Source organism: Triticum aestivum, chromosome 3D (assembly GCF_018294505.1).
Source record: "Triticum aestivum cultivar Chinese Spring chromosome 3D, IWGSC CS RefSeq v2.1, whole genome shotgun sequence".
In the NCBI taxonomy this organism is placed as follows: domain Eukaryota; kingdom Viridiplantae; phylum Streptophyta; class Magnoliopsida; order Poales; family Poaceae; genus Triticum; species Triticum aestivum.
Window position 1 is genome coordinate 616,620,161 of NC_057802.1, and position 16,551 is coordinate 616,636,711.

Genomic DNA, 16,551 nt, shown 5'->3' on the forward strand with positions numbered 1-16,551 from the left:
GACTTTCTTGGAGTTCGGAAAGGGGAACCCGCCTTGCAATGCCGAAGACAATCTGCGCGCCGGACTCCTCGTCATTGAAGCCAGGTTCAGGGGCTCTTGAGGGAGTCCTGGACTAAGGGGTCCTCGGGCGTCCGGCCTATTACCCATGGGCCGTACTGACGGGCTGCGAAGACACGAAGGCCGAAGACTGTCCCCGTATCCGGATTGGACTCTACTTGGCGTGGAAGGCAAGCTTGGCGACCGAAGATTCCTTCTTATGTAACCGACTCCATGTGAACCCTAGATCCCCCCGGTGTCTATATAAACCGGAGGGGTTAGTCCGGAAATGACACACATTACCATAGTCATACAGGCTAGACTTCTAGGGTTTAGCCATTACAATCTCGTGGTAGATCAACTCTTGTAATACTCATATTCATCAAGATCAATCAAGCAGGAAGTAGGGTATTACCTCCAGAGAGAGGGCCCGAACCTGGGTAAACATCGTGTCCCCCGTCTCCTATTACCATCGATCCTAGACGCACAGTTCGGGACCCCCTACCCGAGATCCGCCGGTTTTTACACCGACAGGCGGCGCCCCCTCCTTCCTTCTCTTCTCTTTTCCCTTTCCTTCTCTCCTACTCCTACTAATTGGAAGGGCTCCTAGTTCTACTAGGAAAGGGGGAATCCTACTCCCGGTGGGAGTAGGACTCCCCTAGGGCGCGCCATAGAGAGGGCCGGCCCCTCCCCTCCTCCACTCCTTTATATACGTGGCCAGGGGGCACCCCATAGACATAAGTTGATCTGTTGATCTCTCCCAGCCGTGTTCGGTGCCCCCCTCCACCATATTCCACCTCGGTCATATCGTAGCAGTGCTTAGGCGAAGCCCTGCGTCGGTAGCAACATCATTACCGTCATCACGCCGTTGTGCTGACGGAACCCTCCCGTGAAGCTCTGCTGGATCGGAGTTCGCGGGACGTCATCGAGCTGAACGTGTGCTGAACTCGGAGGTGCCGTACGTTCGGTACTTGGATCGGTCGGATCGTGAGGGTACGTGGGTACGTGGACAACACTCTCCCCTCTCGTTGCTATACATCGCCATGATCTTGCGTGTGCGTAGGAATTTCTTTGAAATTACTACGTTCCCCAACAGTCCATCGACTCACAACTAAGGATATGTGTGTATGTGTGTTTTGTGGTGGCCCCCAGTTGCAAGCCGCCCATCGACTCGCAACAAAGGGTGTGAGTGTTTGTGTGTGTGTGTGTGTGTGTGTGTGTGTGTGTGTTTGTCGAGGGTCCCTAGTTGCAAGTCAACCATCGACTCGCAACTAGGGGTGTGTGTTTGTGGAGGACCCCTAGTTGCAAGTTAAACATCAACTCGCAACTAGGGGGTGCGTGTGTGTGTGTTTTGTCAAGCGTGCCCAGTTGCACGTCGATAACCGACTCGCAATTAGGGGTGTGTGTGTGTGTGTGTGTGTGTGTGTGTGTGTGTGTGGAGGGTCCCTAGTTGTATGTCGATACCCCGAATCGCAACTAGGGTGTGTGTGTGTGTCTTTTTGTGAAGGGTCACCCAGTTGCATGTCAACCATCGACTCACAAGTAGGGAGTCTGTGTTTGTTAAGGACCCAAAGTTGCCAGTTGACCATCGACTCTCAACTAGGGTGTGTGTGTGTGTTTTGTCGAGGGTGCCCATTTGCATGTTAATAACCGACTCGCAACTAGAGGGGTGGGTGTGCGTCTTTTTGTCAGCGGTCCCCAGTTGCATGTCAACCATCGACTTGCAACTAGGGGGGTGTGTTTGTTGAGGACCCCTAGTTGCGAGTTGACCATCGACTCGGAACTAGGGGGGTGAGTGTGTGTGTTTTGTCGTGGCCCCCAGTTGCAAGCCGTCCATCGACTAGCAACTAAGGATATGTGTGTATGTGTGTTTGTCGAGGGTCCCTAGATGCATCTCGAATGACGAATGCGCAACTAGTTTGCAAGTCAACCATGGAACTCGCAATCGAAGAGGTGTCGGTGTGTGTGTGTTTGTTGAGGAGCCCGATTCAACCAGTTGCAAGTCATTGCCCGGCTTGGATTTTGCTACTATTCCATTTTTTTGATAGAATTTTTTTATGGAACAAAAGTTTACAAGGTACTTTTTCATGAAATCCATAACAAGAAAAAAGGATTTCTACTTTCTTTTTAATATAACTGCATTAAAAAAACAATTTCTTTCTAACCCCTAGTTTTTACTGTGATCAATATTGTACAATCATTATTTTTTACACAAACAACCTAACTCTATTTTTGTAGGAGCATACAGGCCAGTTTTTTGAACTCAACTATATTGTTTATTCTTTTGAAGGGGTTTTCTGCAAAATGTCCAAAGCATGCAACGGATAACACCAGGTTCAGGTTGTGCGGCTCTGCTTGTGTCTTTGGCTGGCATTGTTTGAATCGGTGGGAGACAGAGCTGGGCAGAGACGGGGGCGAGTACATCGAAGACGATGGCATGCGATGTCGCCGCCGACGAGCCACCCGCCATCCCCACCGTACAGGAGCTTCGCGCCCCCGACAAGCTACCCATCATCCCCAGCGTACAGGAGAATCGCGCGCCCGACAAGCCACACGCCGTATGCACCGTCCAGGAGCTCCGCGCGGGCATCGCGCCCTCCGCCATCGGCAGGACCCCCGATCTCTGCGCTGATGATGCAGACCTGGCGGCACACGAGCGAGTAAGACCAAGTCGAGCTCACGCTATGTCAATTTTTTCTCGTTTGTATGCGGAGTTTCACTTCGGTTCCCCTCTGTTCAATTCAGCGCCGCGAATCGAACTGTAGAATGTGTCGGCTCGCTGGAGAAATTTTTTGTTGAGGACTATGGGGTTGGGCAGCAGGGGTATGAGGATTTTGATTCATTGAGCCAGGAATTTTTATTGATAGAGACTGTATGTGTTAAAGAAATTTGTACAGTAAGACTGAATTTGTTAGATTCAGAGTACCATAGCATTTCTGAACTTCTTTTAGAGCGTGGTTATGTGGCAGGAGGAGGTGATTTTAGGTGTTTTTTCCTAGGAGGGGCTTTTTATGGTGAAGCTTTTGAGCAGGGGAGACACGGACTTCATTCATTTTTTCTGAATTTAAAAGTGTGCTTGTTGCCAGACTGAATTTGTTCATTCATGCACATTATAAAGTACTCCCAGGGAGTTTTTTGTTTGTCCCTGTGCTTTGTTGTTTGATATTGCTTGTCCCACATCCTCTGGAAGACCACGCATGCTTCTTCTTTATTCTCAGTCAGCTTGGGGTATAACAAACAGTGCCAGCATGCTACTTCAGCTTCACCTGAATGCCCCACTTTTTTTGCCATCCTTTTTCTATCAGCTTGTTTTACAAGCAAAGTGCCCAGCCTTATTTTTTGAGACAAAAAGTGCCCAGACCTGGAGTCGAACAAGGCCTGCATCTGGTCTCAAGCTTATTATTTTTTAGAACAAACAAATAAATTAAGCCCACAAACACAAGGCCTGGGCCCAGGAAACTTGCAAGTGTGGGTGGTGTAGGAGGAGGGAGACGGCCCAGCCCTGAAGCGTCCGACAAAAAAGGACGAGCAACGACAGGGGGAAGGCCTGGGTTGACAAACAATCGAACAACAGAACGAACAGGGGCGATCGGGAGGGCTACAAACAGGGTGACGTCATCTTAGATGTGACATAGTTATGTCACATCTAGATGCGTTCTAGACAGACCCCTTTTGATTTCGTTGCTACATACTTAGGTCGAGCGAAATTGATACTCCTACCGAACCGATCAATACCGAACCCGCAAACATCCACTGGAAACGAGGGGAGCAACAATAATGGCGGACAGGGAGAAGGGTTCTGCTCCGCAGCAGCATGCAACGCTGGAGCCATCGTCATTGGACACGGCGATCCAGATTGACGTCCAAGGCACGGCGGAACAGGAATCCGAGCCGCCGGCCGAGACAGCAACCGGCAAGAAGCAACGGCTTCCCAACGTGGACATCGGTTACATCCTGGCCATGCCGACCGAGAAGCCGGATGAGTACCCAGACATGCCCTCCTACCTCTGCGAGGAAAACATGGCGGAGATCCTGGGCGTGACAGAGGAGTGGCTCGAGGTGCAAAGGCAGCTGTACAGGGAAGGCGTACTCCGGTCACAGAGGATCCACGACCACTTCGTGAAGTTCCAGGTCCGGGTCCACGACGAGTGGCTTCGGAAGGGCTATGTCGAGGTGGACGACGACTACTTCACTAGCAAGGCTGAGTTCCACCAAGACGACATGGCAATGGGAAGAGGTGAAGAAGAAGCTGGACCCGGAACTCACATTCAAAGATTACAACAACTATAATCTTCCGTACGACTACGAGGAGCAGGCCAGGCGCTTCCTCGACCTATGAAAGATTCCTCTGGCTGGTCCATCAATCTATCTATACCAACTGAGTCAATTGTTCCAGCTAATTCTGTTATGGCGACCTATGTTATTTAGGATTATATTACTGGACCATCCATGTTCGTCTATGTATCAATGTTATTACTTCCTCCGTTCCTTTATATAAGGTTGTGATCTATGATAAGATCATGTCCGTGGGGTATTGAAATTGCATAACTATAAGAATTTGGATTAGTAAAACTTGTATTTTTTTAATATTATATATTTATTTTTTTAAAAACAATTTATTATATTTTTTGAATGTCACAGCTTAAATAGTTTCAAAAGTCATTATACGATCTTCAAGCAACAAAACAAGGGCCGATCAGTCCGCTCTTAGGGGGCCGAACCACGATGATGAAGTTGGAAATACTGCACCTATAGACCAGGAAATCAATGCGAGAAAAATGTATATTGTGTGTCTCTAATACATATACCTCACGAATCTTGAAGTAGCATGAAAAAGATTTTAGCCTTGTTTGCAACCATGTACCGATATGGTATCTTCATACAATCCACCACATAATTTATCGTGTGTGCGTGTTTCAACCTTCTTTTTCTGGGGGATTCTTGTTTCTCTTTCGAACACATGGAGATTGGGTGTCAGATTCTTCGGTCATTTCAAGGTTCACCGGCGTTGACTGTGTCTTCGGGGCGCTGGACCTTAGGGGTACATGCACGAAGATTTTTTGGTTGTCATCAATAAGATCAGACCAACTCCGGTATGTAAGTGACGACATCGGCTTGTTCTGGCGGCGTAAATGGTCACCCAGTGGTCTAGTGATCTCGATGTAATTTTTATTATGTTTGGAGCGTTTTGTAGTTCTAATGAATCTTCATTATATATTTGAGTCCATTTCACACAAAAAATTAAGACATCATTATTGTTGTATCCATGTATTTATGCAAAATCAAAAATCTTCGACTCACCAGGACAAAAAGGCCGAAGATGCTTACTGAAATGTGGTGACAAGTTGTATCACCCTATTAAGAGGTACTTCCTCCTTTCTGGTTTAAAGAGCTCATCACAAAGAACATATATTTTCATTATATTAGGCTGGCTTTGAGTCCAACTGAGTTAAAGTGCTTTGAGTCTCACACCACATTTAATCGTAGAAATGAGAGGATGGAATTAATGGTCATGCATGCATCTTATTCTACATGCACCATGCAAGTCCAATTAAAGAGAGTGTGCGCTTATTGTTGCAGGAGTCGAACATGTGTGAAATATTTTATCGGACAGTTTGTATCCATAAAACTCCATCCACTAATCATCTACCTTTGTTGATGAGATTTTAGATTTGAGCCCTCTAAACCGGAGGGGGGATGCTACAAGAGAAGAGAAGAATTCTACGACATCCGCATCAAAGAAAATGCAGTGTGGCAGAAAGAAGATGAAGAGGTTTACTAATATGCAACAACTCAATTGACATGCAGGGTCCAGCTCCTTGGGCACCGAAACGTTCGTAATAATCACTAAAAAAATAGCAAGCTATAACCTCGCTAATAGCATGCTATAGCATATTGAGAATTGTCTTGCTAAATATATCAGTGTACAACGTCTCGCTAATAGCACGCTATAGCGTGATATAGCATGCTAATAGCATATTTTGAGGTCGGCGCTATTTTGTTGTAGCACACTATTTTTTTCATTATAGTAATATAATAAATACAAGAAGCAAAAAAAAACACATGGCACTTTCGTTTTGGCAAAAAAGAAGATAGAAAAAAGAGTAAAGAAGAAGAGGAAAGAGAGGTAGGCTGATCCAGTTGGAGCCGTATCCGGTTGGGTTCCTTTGTGGTCAGACTCCTGCGTCCGTACAACTGCATGTTTAGGGCTTTTGATTTTCTATATAGATAGATTGAGCCAGATCGATCCTCCTACCCAATCGACCAATACCTGCAAAATCCACCGGAGCAGAGGAGCAATGGCCGACAGGGATGATTCCGGCGAGGAGGTTGCTGCTCCTCCGCAGCATGCAGCGGTGGAGCCGTCGTCAATGGACACGGCGGGTGCAACCAGCAAGAAGCAACGGCTTTCCCATGAGTACGTGAGTGACATCCTGACCATGCCTATAGAGGAGAAGCACCAGCACCCAGACAACTTGCCGTCCTACCTTCGCGGCGACAACCCGGCGGAGCTCCTGGACGTGACGGAGGAGTGGCTCGAGGAGAAGAGGCTGGCGTACAGGGAACGGGCCGCCCGCGACCAGAGGATCCATGCTGACTGGGTGCAGTTTCAGAACCGGGTCCGCGGCGAGTTGCTTGAGAAGGGCTACGTGGAGGTGGACGACGATGACTTCACCTACATCGCCAGGATCGAGGAAGAGGCCAGCGCAAGGTGGGAAGAGGTGAAGAAGAAGAAACCAGACCCGGGTCTCACATTATTCTCGGAGTTAGCTGACGCCTGTGAGAAGCAGGCGATGCTCTTCCTTGGTCAGTGAAGAAAACCTACAATCAGAGTGCTTCAATCCGATTTTCTGAGATGATCGTCTTGTCCGCTTTCTTTGTCCATATCTCTAGCTAGCTAGCGATCTACCTACATTAGTGTCCGCTGAACCATAATCCATGCATGTATCTATCTATGTTATTAGTACTCCAAAAGTAAGGTGTGTTTAGTGATCATTATCTGTAGGCCATGTGATTGTTGCCATTTATTCGTACCAGCTGGTTCCTCAGGAATTGCGGTTAATTCTTTAATTTACACTGCATTTCAAGTTTGCAATGAGTGTCCTTAATTTAGTGCTTTGGTCTGTCAAATAAAAAAACATATTCTAGCATAATACTCATGTGAAAAGTTTCGCGAAGGAATGACTTCTTGGTATTCTATGTGAAATAACAAAATCGGTACTCCTAGTATAAAAATGTTAGTATTCACATGTTTTGGTCTTGCAATTTCGCATTTTTTCAGAATACCACGGATGTCATTCATTCGCAAAACTTTTCACACGAGGGCGCCAATGTACCTAAAAGTTCCAGAACTTTTTTACTCTTTTGTTTTTGTTAATTGTTGTTTCCAACTCGGATGCATTGGCACCCGTGTTCCAAAAACCCGCACCATCCATGGAGCAAGTATATAGACATAATCCCTCTGTCCGCGAATAAGTGTACTTCTACCATTTGTCCTAAGTCAAAGTTTTATAATTTTGACCAACTTTGTAGAAATATACATGACATCAAATTGGTATATTATGAAAATACATTTCAAAACGAACCTAGTGATACTAATTTAGTGCCATAAATATTGCTACTTTTTCCTATAAAGTTGGTCAAAGTTTCAAAACTTTGACTTAGGACAAAACTAGATGCACACTTATTCGCGGAAGGAGGGAGTATGGAATTACTTATGAGCCGACCGCGTTAGGCTCGGGCAGAATCACCAATGCGATTCTTCATAAACATGATGTGTATCCAACGTAGTAAATAGCCAAATCAACAATTACATGGCACTAACAGTACACGACTTGTTTTGGAGTACAAACTAATAATATAGATAGATAGAGGAACATGAATGGTTCAGTGCCATCACATCCAGGTCGATCCCTCTGGATGTTTGATGCCTGCAAACTACACACGCTTGCAACCGAGCAAATTAAGAGGCATCCAAGCTAGAGGAAAGTAAGTATGGATCATTTGCATTGTAAAGTCAATTCTTTCCATTATCCCAATACAGAATCAGCGATGCAACTCCTCACAAACATGATCTGAATCAAAAACTACATGGTACTAATATTAATATGTAGCAAACACGACTTCTTTCGAGTACAAACTAATGACACAGATTCTTGTCAAAAAAGAAACAAATGACATAGATAGATAGGGCAACACGGATGGTTTAGTAACATAGGTAGCTCCTGGCCATAACTTATGCAGCAAATTGACACATTATGTATAGATAGATAGATGCAATTTTGTGCATAGAGCTAGCAAGCGCGTCGCCTGCTTCTCGTAGTCATACGGAGGAGCAACATCCAAGTCGTCGCTGTGGTCTACGAATGCGATCGCAGGTGCTGGCCCCCGCTTCTTGTCCGCCTCTTCCTGGATTGCCCTGGCCTCTTCCTCAATCTCGGCCAAGTCGGTGAAGTAGTTGTCGTCGACCTCTATGTAGCCCTTCTCAAACCACTCGTCGCGGACCTTGGCCTGGTACTGCAGGAAGTCGTGGTGGATCCTCTTGTGAAGGACGGCGGCCTCCCGGTGGGTCCGCCTTTGATCCTCGAGCCACTCCTCCGTGACGCCGAGGATCTCCGCGATGTTGTCGCGCAGGAGGTAGGAGGGCATCTCTAGTTCGTGGTATTCCTCTATCGGCATGGCCAGGATGGAACTCACGTACACGTCGGGAAGCCGCTGCTTCCTGCCGGTTGCTCTCTCCGGTTCGGCGGCGCACTAGACGTCCGTCTGGATCGCCGTGTCCGGCGACGCCTCAACCGCCCCATGCTGCTGAGGACCAGAACCCACCTCGCCGGTACCCTCCTTGTCGGCCATTGATCCTCGACCCCGGTGGAGTTTCCGGGTATTGATCGATTGGGTTGAAGGATCGATCTCGCTAGATCCTTTTTTTAGGGACATCTCGCTAGATGTTATACTATAAAAACAAAAAAGGGTGTGTCTATAGCTCATCTAGATTTGACATATTATGTCACATCTAAGATGACATCAACTGTTTGTAACTCCTTTTTGTTTTTGTTTGTTTTTATTTTTTTCCTTGTCAACCATGTACGAACCGGACTAGAGTAAAATTAATTTCTGCACCGCTAGGCTGCGCTGAGTCGCTGATGCATGGCGTGATCTGATTGAGCCTCAATAGTACAGTCACACGTGATTTGCTACAGGAATTTCACGTCAACAACGTACTAGTGTGTTGACACACACGTTCTATACTAGGGAACACTTAACATGTTAACAAGCACTCGAGTGACAAATGTAAACATTTAAAAAATCAGTGAATAAATTTGTAGAACGAGGTGAATATATTTTTAGGACGAGGTGAACATATTCTTACTGTTTTTTTTTGTTTGCCGTGCATGAAAATGTTACGCACCCACTAGGTCGCAACTCAGACAAAAAAATGGTCGGACCCCAGTTACGAGTTGAGAGTGGACTTGCAATTGGGCCAAAAAAAGTTGGGTCCAGGTTGCGAGCTGAGGATGGACTTGCAACTGAGACAAAAAAAATCGTGCACCAGTTGTGAGTGGAGGGCGAGATTGCAACTTAGACAAAAAAAAGGTCGGGCCCCAGTTGCGAGTTGAGTGTGGACTTGCAGCTGAAAAAAAAGGTCAGAGCCCAGTTGCGAGTCAAGGGTGGGCTTGCAACTGGGTAAACATAGATCGGGGCCCAGTTGCGAGTCAAAAGTGAACTTGCAACTGGGACAAAAAGAAGGTCATGCTCCAATTGCGAGTTGAGGATGGACTTGCAAATAGGACCAAAAAAATGTTAGACCTAGTTGCGAGCCAAGGGTGGACTTGTAACTGTGACAAAAAAATGTCTGATCTCCAGTTGTGAGTCGACGGTAGACTTGCAATTGGGACAATATGTTGACCCGGTTGTGAGTCAAGGTTGGAGTGTCAACCGGGAAAAAAATGTCAGAGTCCAGTTGTGAGTCGATTGTGAGCTTGTAACCGGGGAAAAAAACCCCGACTGTAGCCGAGGGTCGACATGCAATTGGGACTAAAAAAGGTCAGGCTCCAGTTGTGAGTTGAAGGTGAACTTGCAATTAGGAAAAAAAAGTTGGTCCTCAGTTGCAAATCGAGGGTGGACTTAAAACTGAGACAAAAATGTTTTGGGCCCCAGTTGCGATTCGAGGATGGACTTGCAACTTAGACAAAAACATGTTAAAGTCCAGTTACGAGTCGAGGGTGGGATTGCAACTATCATAAAAGAAGGTCGGCCTGAGTTGCAAGTTGAGGTGGACAGTCAACTAACAATGATGAAAAAATCATGAATTTTAAAAATAAAAAAATAAAAAAAATAAATAATGAATTTAAAGAGTTGACGAATTTGGAACAGATAAATGAAAAAGAAGAAAAAGGAAAAGAAACAAAAAAGAAAATTGAAAAAGTTCACTTGTAGCCACAACAGCCAATGAGGCACGCACAAGGAACAAAATCAAATGGATCAAAAGCGGCCTGCTGCCACGACGGGCGCCCCACGAGTAAGCCGTACAGGAAAAGGATCAATCAATAAAAAAAGAAGCAAAGATTACTAATCTTGATGTCTAAATCATGTGGTTAGAAAACTAGATGTGAGGTATTATTTTACATCTAGATATGAAATAGCAAAAAACCCTTAACGTACACGGGAGGAGGAATCGGACCCAAACTCAACAACGGACCGGACACGGCTACAACTGGGCAGCTCACCCCTCTTTGTGATGCGCTTGTTTTTTCTTTTTGTGAGTTGCTCTTATTTGTGTCTTTCTTATTCCAAAACAAATGTGCGGTGTGAACCAATCTGTGGTTGGATGGTTGAAGGGACTGTGGTATCCCAGCCCATCAGGGTTCCGGCTCAGTCTTGCGAAGGTGCTCATAGGTGTGCGTGTGTGCATTCATAGGGGTGAGTGTATGCGCGTGTATATAAGCGCTTGCGTTTGTAATGTGTTCAAAAAAAAATGTGCGGTGAATTGTGTGTTGCAAGTTGCAACGCTTCTTGTCTTTTTTTCGCGGGAGAAATCTCCAATCTATGCATCAATCATGGCAGTACAGAGAACAAAAGAGGTAATAAAAATTACAACCAGGTCTATGGACCATCTAGCGACGACTATAAGTACTGGAACGACCCGAAGGCGCGCTGCCGTCATCGCTCCTTCATCACCAGAGCCGGGCAAACCTTGTTGTAGTAGACAGTCGGGAAGTCGTCGTGCTAAGACCCCAAAAGACCAGCGCACTAGAGCAGCAACCATCATCAATGAAGAGAGTTATTGATCAGAAAGATCAAACCTGAAACCACACGAACGAAGACGAACAAAAACTGGATCCAGATAGATCCACCGAAGGCCAGCACCGACCGAATCCCATGAGATCCGACGGAGACACACCTCCACATATCCTCCGACAACGCTATTCGCACCCTCGGAGCAGGGATAGGACGTGAGAGACATTATTGCTACCGAGGGACATCGCCACCGCCACACAGCCCCAACCAAGACGTTCAACCTAGCAAAAACAAGAACGGAGTCCCTCCCGCCGGCGGGGGGCTGAGATCCTCCGCATCTCCACAGCCCAAAGGCCATCCGAGGCGGGGCGGGTCGGCGGCGGCGCCAACGGGAGGAGGAAGGAGACTTTTCTTTGCAAAGTTTCTTGTCTTGTAAACCAGACATTCCTCGACGTGGGTGTGCAACTCTTCTCTAATTTATTTTACTATATACTTGTTTCTTTTTTGTGAATTATTGACTATACTTATTTTAAGATTAAAAATAAGGACCGCGAAAATATGTTGGCTATAAATTGTTCCCAAATGCTAAAAAGTGCTTGGATGCTGGTTTGCTCGCGCGAGCACACGCTCTGAGAGCCGTCCGATCTCGAAGTCGCACGGGCGATCGTGCGCAGGCGTTTTTTTGTCTGGCCGGCTCGCGCGACCCTTCACGACAGCCATAAACCTGGAAGGGCCCACCACTACCACGCACACTTCGGTGCCGTTGGCGCAGTTTCCGAAAGTGCCTGGCGAGGGGCGCCGCTGTCTTCTCCCAATCCCTTTCCCCTTTCCTCCCGCACCACGCCACCGTTAGCCACCGCAGAAATTGGAGATCTCGCCGGCCTGCGGAGAGGTCGCCGTGCTGGGCAGAGGTCGTCGGCATCCGCGGAGACCGCGGGTGGTCGTGTTGAAGCCCGTGAGGGGGCCACGGGCAGGGGGCGCATGAGGCTGTGGTGGTGGTGGTGGGCCGAAGCTGGGCGAAGGTCGCCGCGGTGCTCCAAACTGTCGGAGGGTGCGGGGTTGAAGGTCGCCTGGACACTGCGTTTCTGCCGGGGGGAGTCGACGAATTTCTGAGGTAAGGTGCATCTCCTGGTTCCCATGGTTCGAAATCTCTCCTCCCGCTCACTGATAGGTGGGGGTGGTGCGTTTGCTGCGTTTTTTAAGGTTGAGGGCTGAAGGTAGGGGAGACGCGAATCACGTGTGGTAGATCTGCCGTTTGCGGTTGCCAGGGTTGTCAGGGGTACGAGTTTGCGTTCTATAGGGGTGTTGCCCGAGATCCCTGCACGATTTTTGCGTATGAGTTGCGTTGCAGATTATGCGGGTGTCGCCTGACATGTGCATTGGAGTCGCCTGGCATTTTCTGTGTAAGTTGCCTGAAGAGCATAATACGTATGAGCTTGTTTGTAGATTCTGGGTTTGTTGTTGCCTGAAATCTGCACAAGAGTTGCCCGACATCTTCATAAGAGTTGCCTAGCATTTCTTGTATTAGTTGCCTGAAGAGCTTAATATGTATGAGTTGGTTTGTAGATTCTGGGTTTGTTGCCTAAAATCTGTAGAGGAGTTGCCCGACATCTTCATAAGAGTTCCCTAGCATTTCCTATATTAGTTGCCTGAAGAGCTTAATATGTATGAGTTGGTTTGTAGATTCTGGTTTTTTTGTGCCAAAAATCTGTGTAGGAGTTGCCGGTCATTTTTACTGCATTGGCTTTTGTCTGAATAGCCCATGTGTTGGGTTGTATTTGTTAGGGGTGTTGTTCGAGATCTCCGTAGTTTTTGTCATGAATTGGGTTGTATTTTTACGAGCGTAGGAGGTTGCCTCAACTGACCCCTTTTTTTAGGTTTACTTGTTTAGTTTTCACATGAATATCTAGAGATGCTAGGGTAGTTTTTGTGTAGTATTTGTACTGAAGCGATGGACTAGAGACGCAAGAGATATACTGTCACCACTCTTAAAGTCTGAAATTCCAAAATTAGGATTAGTGGCCTTTTTTTTACATGATGTGTTGGTGGTCTGCATCAATCTTTTTGACGTTCTGTTATTGCAAACCATACCACATCTCTGTTAAAGCAACTAAATGGTGTTGTATTTGTCCCAGATCATATATACATATTGCAGATTGTTGCTTTTTTCTGTTAAAATGAAGTAGATTGGCATCTGGTGATGCGGTTACACAAAAATGGGGGCGTGATGAGCGTGAGGTGTTGCCGCCCATCTCTAGTCTGAGCCGAGGAAGACAATGACGCCATGACTAGTTCTTGTGTAGTTTTTCAGGCAAGAGTTGCATAAAACTGTATTGCAGAGTTGCCACACGCCAGTACATGAGTTGCCTAATTTTTTTGTTAATTCTGACAGTTTGCTAAAACCAATGTTTTTGTTATGGGGAGGGGGTAGGTGGGTGGCACATCAGCAAACTATACAATTGTTGATTGAGATATTAAATAGCCAAATACAGTGTCATGTGTAGACAAGTTTTCCATCATAACGGAGAGGATTTGTAAATGTGGCTATTCTTACCTATCCTTTGCTCATATCCTTATTTGTGTTCTGTTTATTTTTTTGTAGAAATCAACAATGTCTGAGACAAACAAGAAAATTGATAGTCAGGTTGCACAAGCAACCCAACAGGATGCAGATGAAATAGAGGTATTTTGGTTTTCCATTTTTCTGTTTCCTTCTTTCTTACTAGTGCTCTTTTAGAAGGTGAGGCAGGGCTGAGTTGTTTTGCATGTCCGAGTTATGTGACTTTCTTTGCAATGCAGGTTCACCCACCACTGCAAGAAGCCAAGCCATTAATTGGCTACAAGTGTAGCCGTACTAAAGGAATAATCTCTCGTGGCAAGCGTCCGTCAGACATAGATAGCAACGCCAGCGCACCAGATGATGATTTAGAGATCAAGCGTACCACACAAGAAGAGGAATCGAAGCCAAAACGGCAAAAGACAGGCGAAAATGAGGTAAAATATGCATGCACCTAGTAGCTCAAAGTATTTTTTTTTGCTAAAGCTTGTGGGAGGATGATGCTTTTTTGCATATTTTTGTTGTTGTATGCACCTACTAGTCATGCATGTAGCTACCTTACTAAATGCACAGAGTTGCAAAAATGCCCAATAAGAGTTGTTTTTTCCCAGAACTGAGTGATGCAGCACTCAGGGGAGTCTGGTTTTGGGGTTAAAAATGGGTGAATTTTTGTTTACCCCTAATTAAATGTTGCTCAATAATTTGCCAGACTTGCACAAATACCTGACTTAGAGTTGCTTAATTTTTTGGTTATAGGGTCGGCGAAACAGGGCATCACCTGCAAGGTTGTTCAAGCTAAACAAGGATTTAGTGCGACCTCAGAAGGATAAGATAATTGCAGAAGAATTTGGAGGCATGTTGGACATCGCAACCTCCAGTATGCCAGGAGACTTGAGCCAGTGGGTTATGAAGCGTTATGACCCTGAAAGATCACAATTGGTCATCCCGAAGAGGGGCAGGATTCCAGTTGATGCAGCTAGTGTTCATAGGATATGGGGTCTGCCAAATAGGGGGAGGAAGGTGTGATATGAGAATAGAGCAGAATACACAACTCAAATGAATGCAATCTTGAAAATTACTACCAAAGGTTCACCATCACTGACATCATGGTGCAAAATGAATAAGGACATGGCGAGGGCAGCAGATGACAATTTCTTGCGTGCATGGTTGGCAGTTGCTTTCTCGTGTTTCCTTCCTCCTACAACAACTTTGAACATATCACCATGGTGCTATTCTGCTGTGATGCACGTGGATGCGATAACAGAGACCAATGTGTGCCAATTTGTAGTTGATCAACTAAAGTTGGCATTCGCGGGGGCAAGTGATAAGAAGGCAGTGTGCTGTTGTGTAATGCACTTAGTTGTAAGTGCAACTTGTTCTTTCCCCTTTTTTCTTGTATCGTCTTGTTATATAAATTTTCATGCCTGCTTTTTTGCATTTTCAAACACTTTTTCATTCCGAGTTTCAATTTCATCTTGTCTTGCGTGTTGCAGCTGATATACCTGGACTCATTGGATGTCGATGAACCCATGCCAAGCACGGTACCAAGAGTATATGTTTGGAACTCTGCTCTTATTGCCAAGGTCATTAAAAGGACAAAAAAGGTCGGGGTGAGTTCGGAAAGTTGAGGGTAAGTTTTTCATTTTGGTTTTCTCCTGCTTATTTATGTGTCAAGCAGTTGCTCATTTATTTTTTAGAAGGAAAACCCAATCAATGGTGAGTATATAAGGTCATGTGGAAACACCAATGTTAGGCAACTTACATCCAAATGTTGGGCAATTCAACCAATATTCTTTGACAAATTCATGGCTAGCAGCCCGACAACTCATTATGAATTTATTCTCTTCTCCCTTTACTTTTCAACTGTTTTTCTTTGGTTTCTTACCTGCTAAACAAAACATATATGCCATACAACTTCCTAAGCAGAAGTTATGCAACCGCACTCACAGTAATGAGGCAACTACAGTTAGTATATTTAGCAACTGACAACATATAGTAATCAAAATAAACTTTTAACCATAATTCATTCATTTTCCTAATTTTCATTCTCAGATCAAGACCGAGTTCGCCCGATGTGCTGATGAAAGCTTGTTTGGAAGTCTTGAACATGTCACTAAGTTTGTGGCAGCAAGGGTCCCCAACTCATACGACCCAAATGTAAGCTGTTTTTTCCTACATTTTCCCATGTGTTATGTGCAATGGGTACTTCCTTTTAACTTGACGCTTTTCTTACATTGTGTGCAGAAACAAAAAAAAGCTTGTTGGGTTGGTGCATGAAATTTGTTCTGAAATATGTCATTCAATGGGCAAGCTCGTACATGGAATTGGGAAACTTGATGAAGACGATGGAACAACAAGTGGCGGCGCAGCTGACAATGCTGGTGGTTCAAGCAGTCAACATTCAAGGAAAAGATGACATGCGGGCGCAAGCACTAGCAACACACTCCCTAGTGATGAGGAATCATACCAGTCGGATGATGACAGTGATGACGACGACGACAATGAAAGCAAGGGATCAGATGATGATGAAGACGACCCTGACAGTGATGGTGATGATGGCGATGATGATGATGGCAACTCACATGGGGGGAGCATGACAGGTGATGATCCTGTGCAGGACCATAGGAGAGAGGGTAAGGAACCTCACGGAGGGGAGGCTGGAGAAGAAACAGATGATGAAGACCCCGACAGAGAAGATGAAGACCAGCAAGGAGAGGATG

General features: G+C 45.7%; 1 protein-coding gene across 1 annotated transcript; it reads left to right on the plus strand.

Moving 5' to 3' along the window:
* The first annotated feature begins 2,398 nt into the window (after nt 1–2,398).
* LOC123075980 (uncharacterized) lies at nt 2,399–3,176 on the plus strand. The gene is made up of 2 exons (XM_044498460.1): nt 2,399–2,696; nt 2,782–3,176. The coding sequence occupies exons 1-2, from the start codon at nt 2,479–2,481 to the stop codon at nt 3,125–3,127; spliced, it is 564 nt and encodes a 187-aa protein (XP_044354395.1). The 5' UTR covers nt 2,399–2,478; the 3' UTR covers nt 3,128–3,176.
* Nucleotides 3,177–16,551: the final 13,375 nt, after the last annotated feature.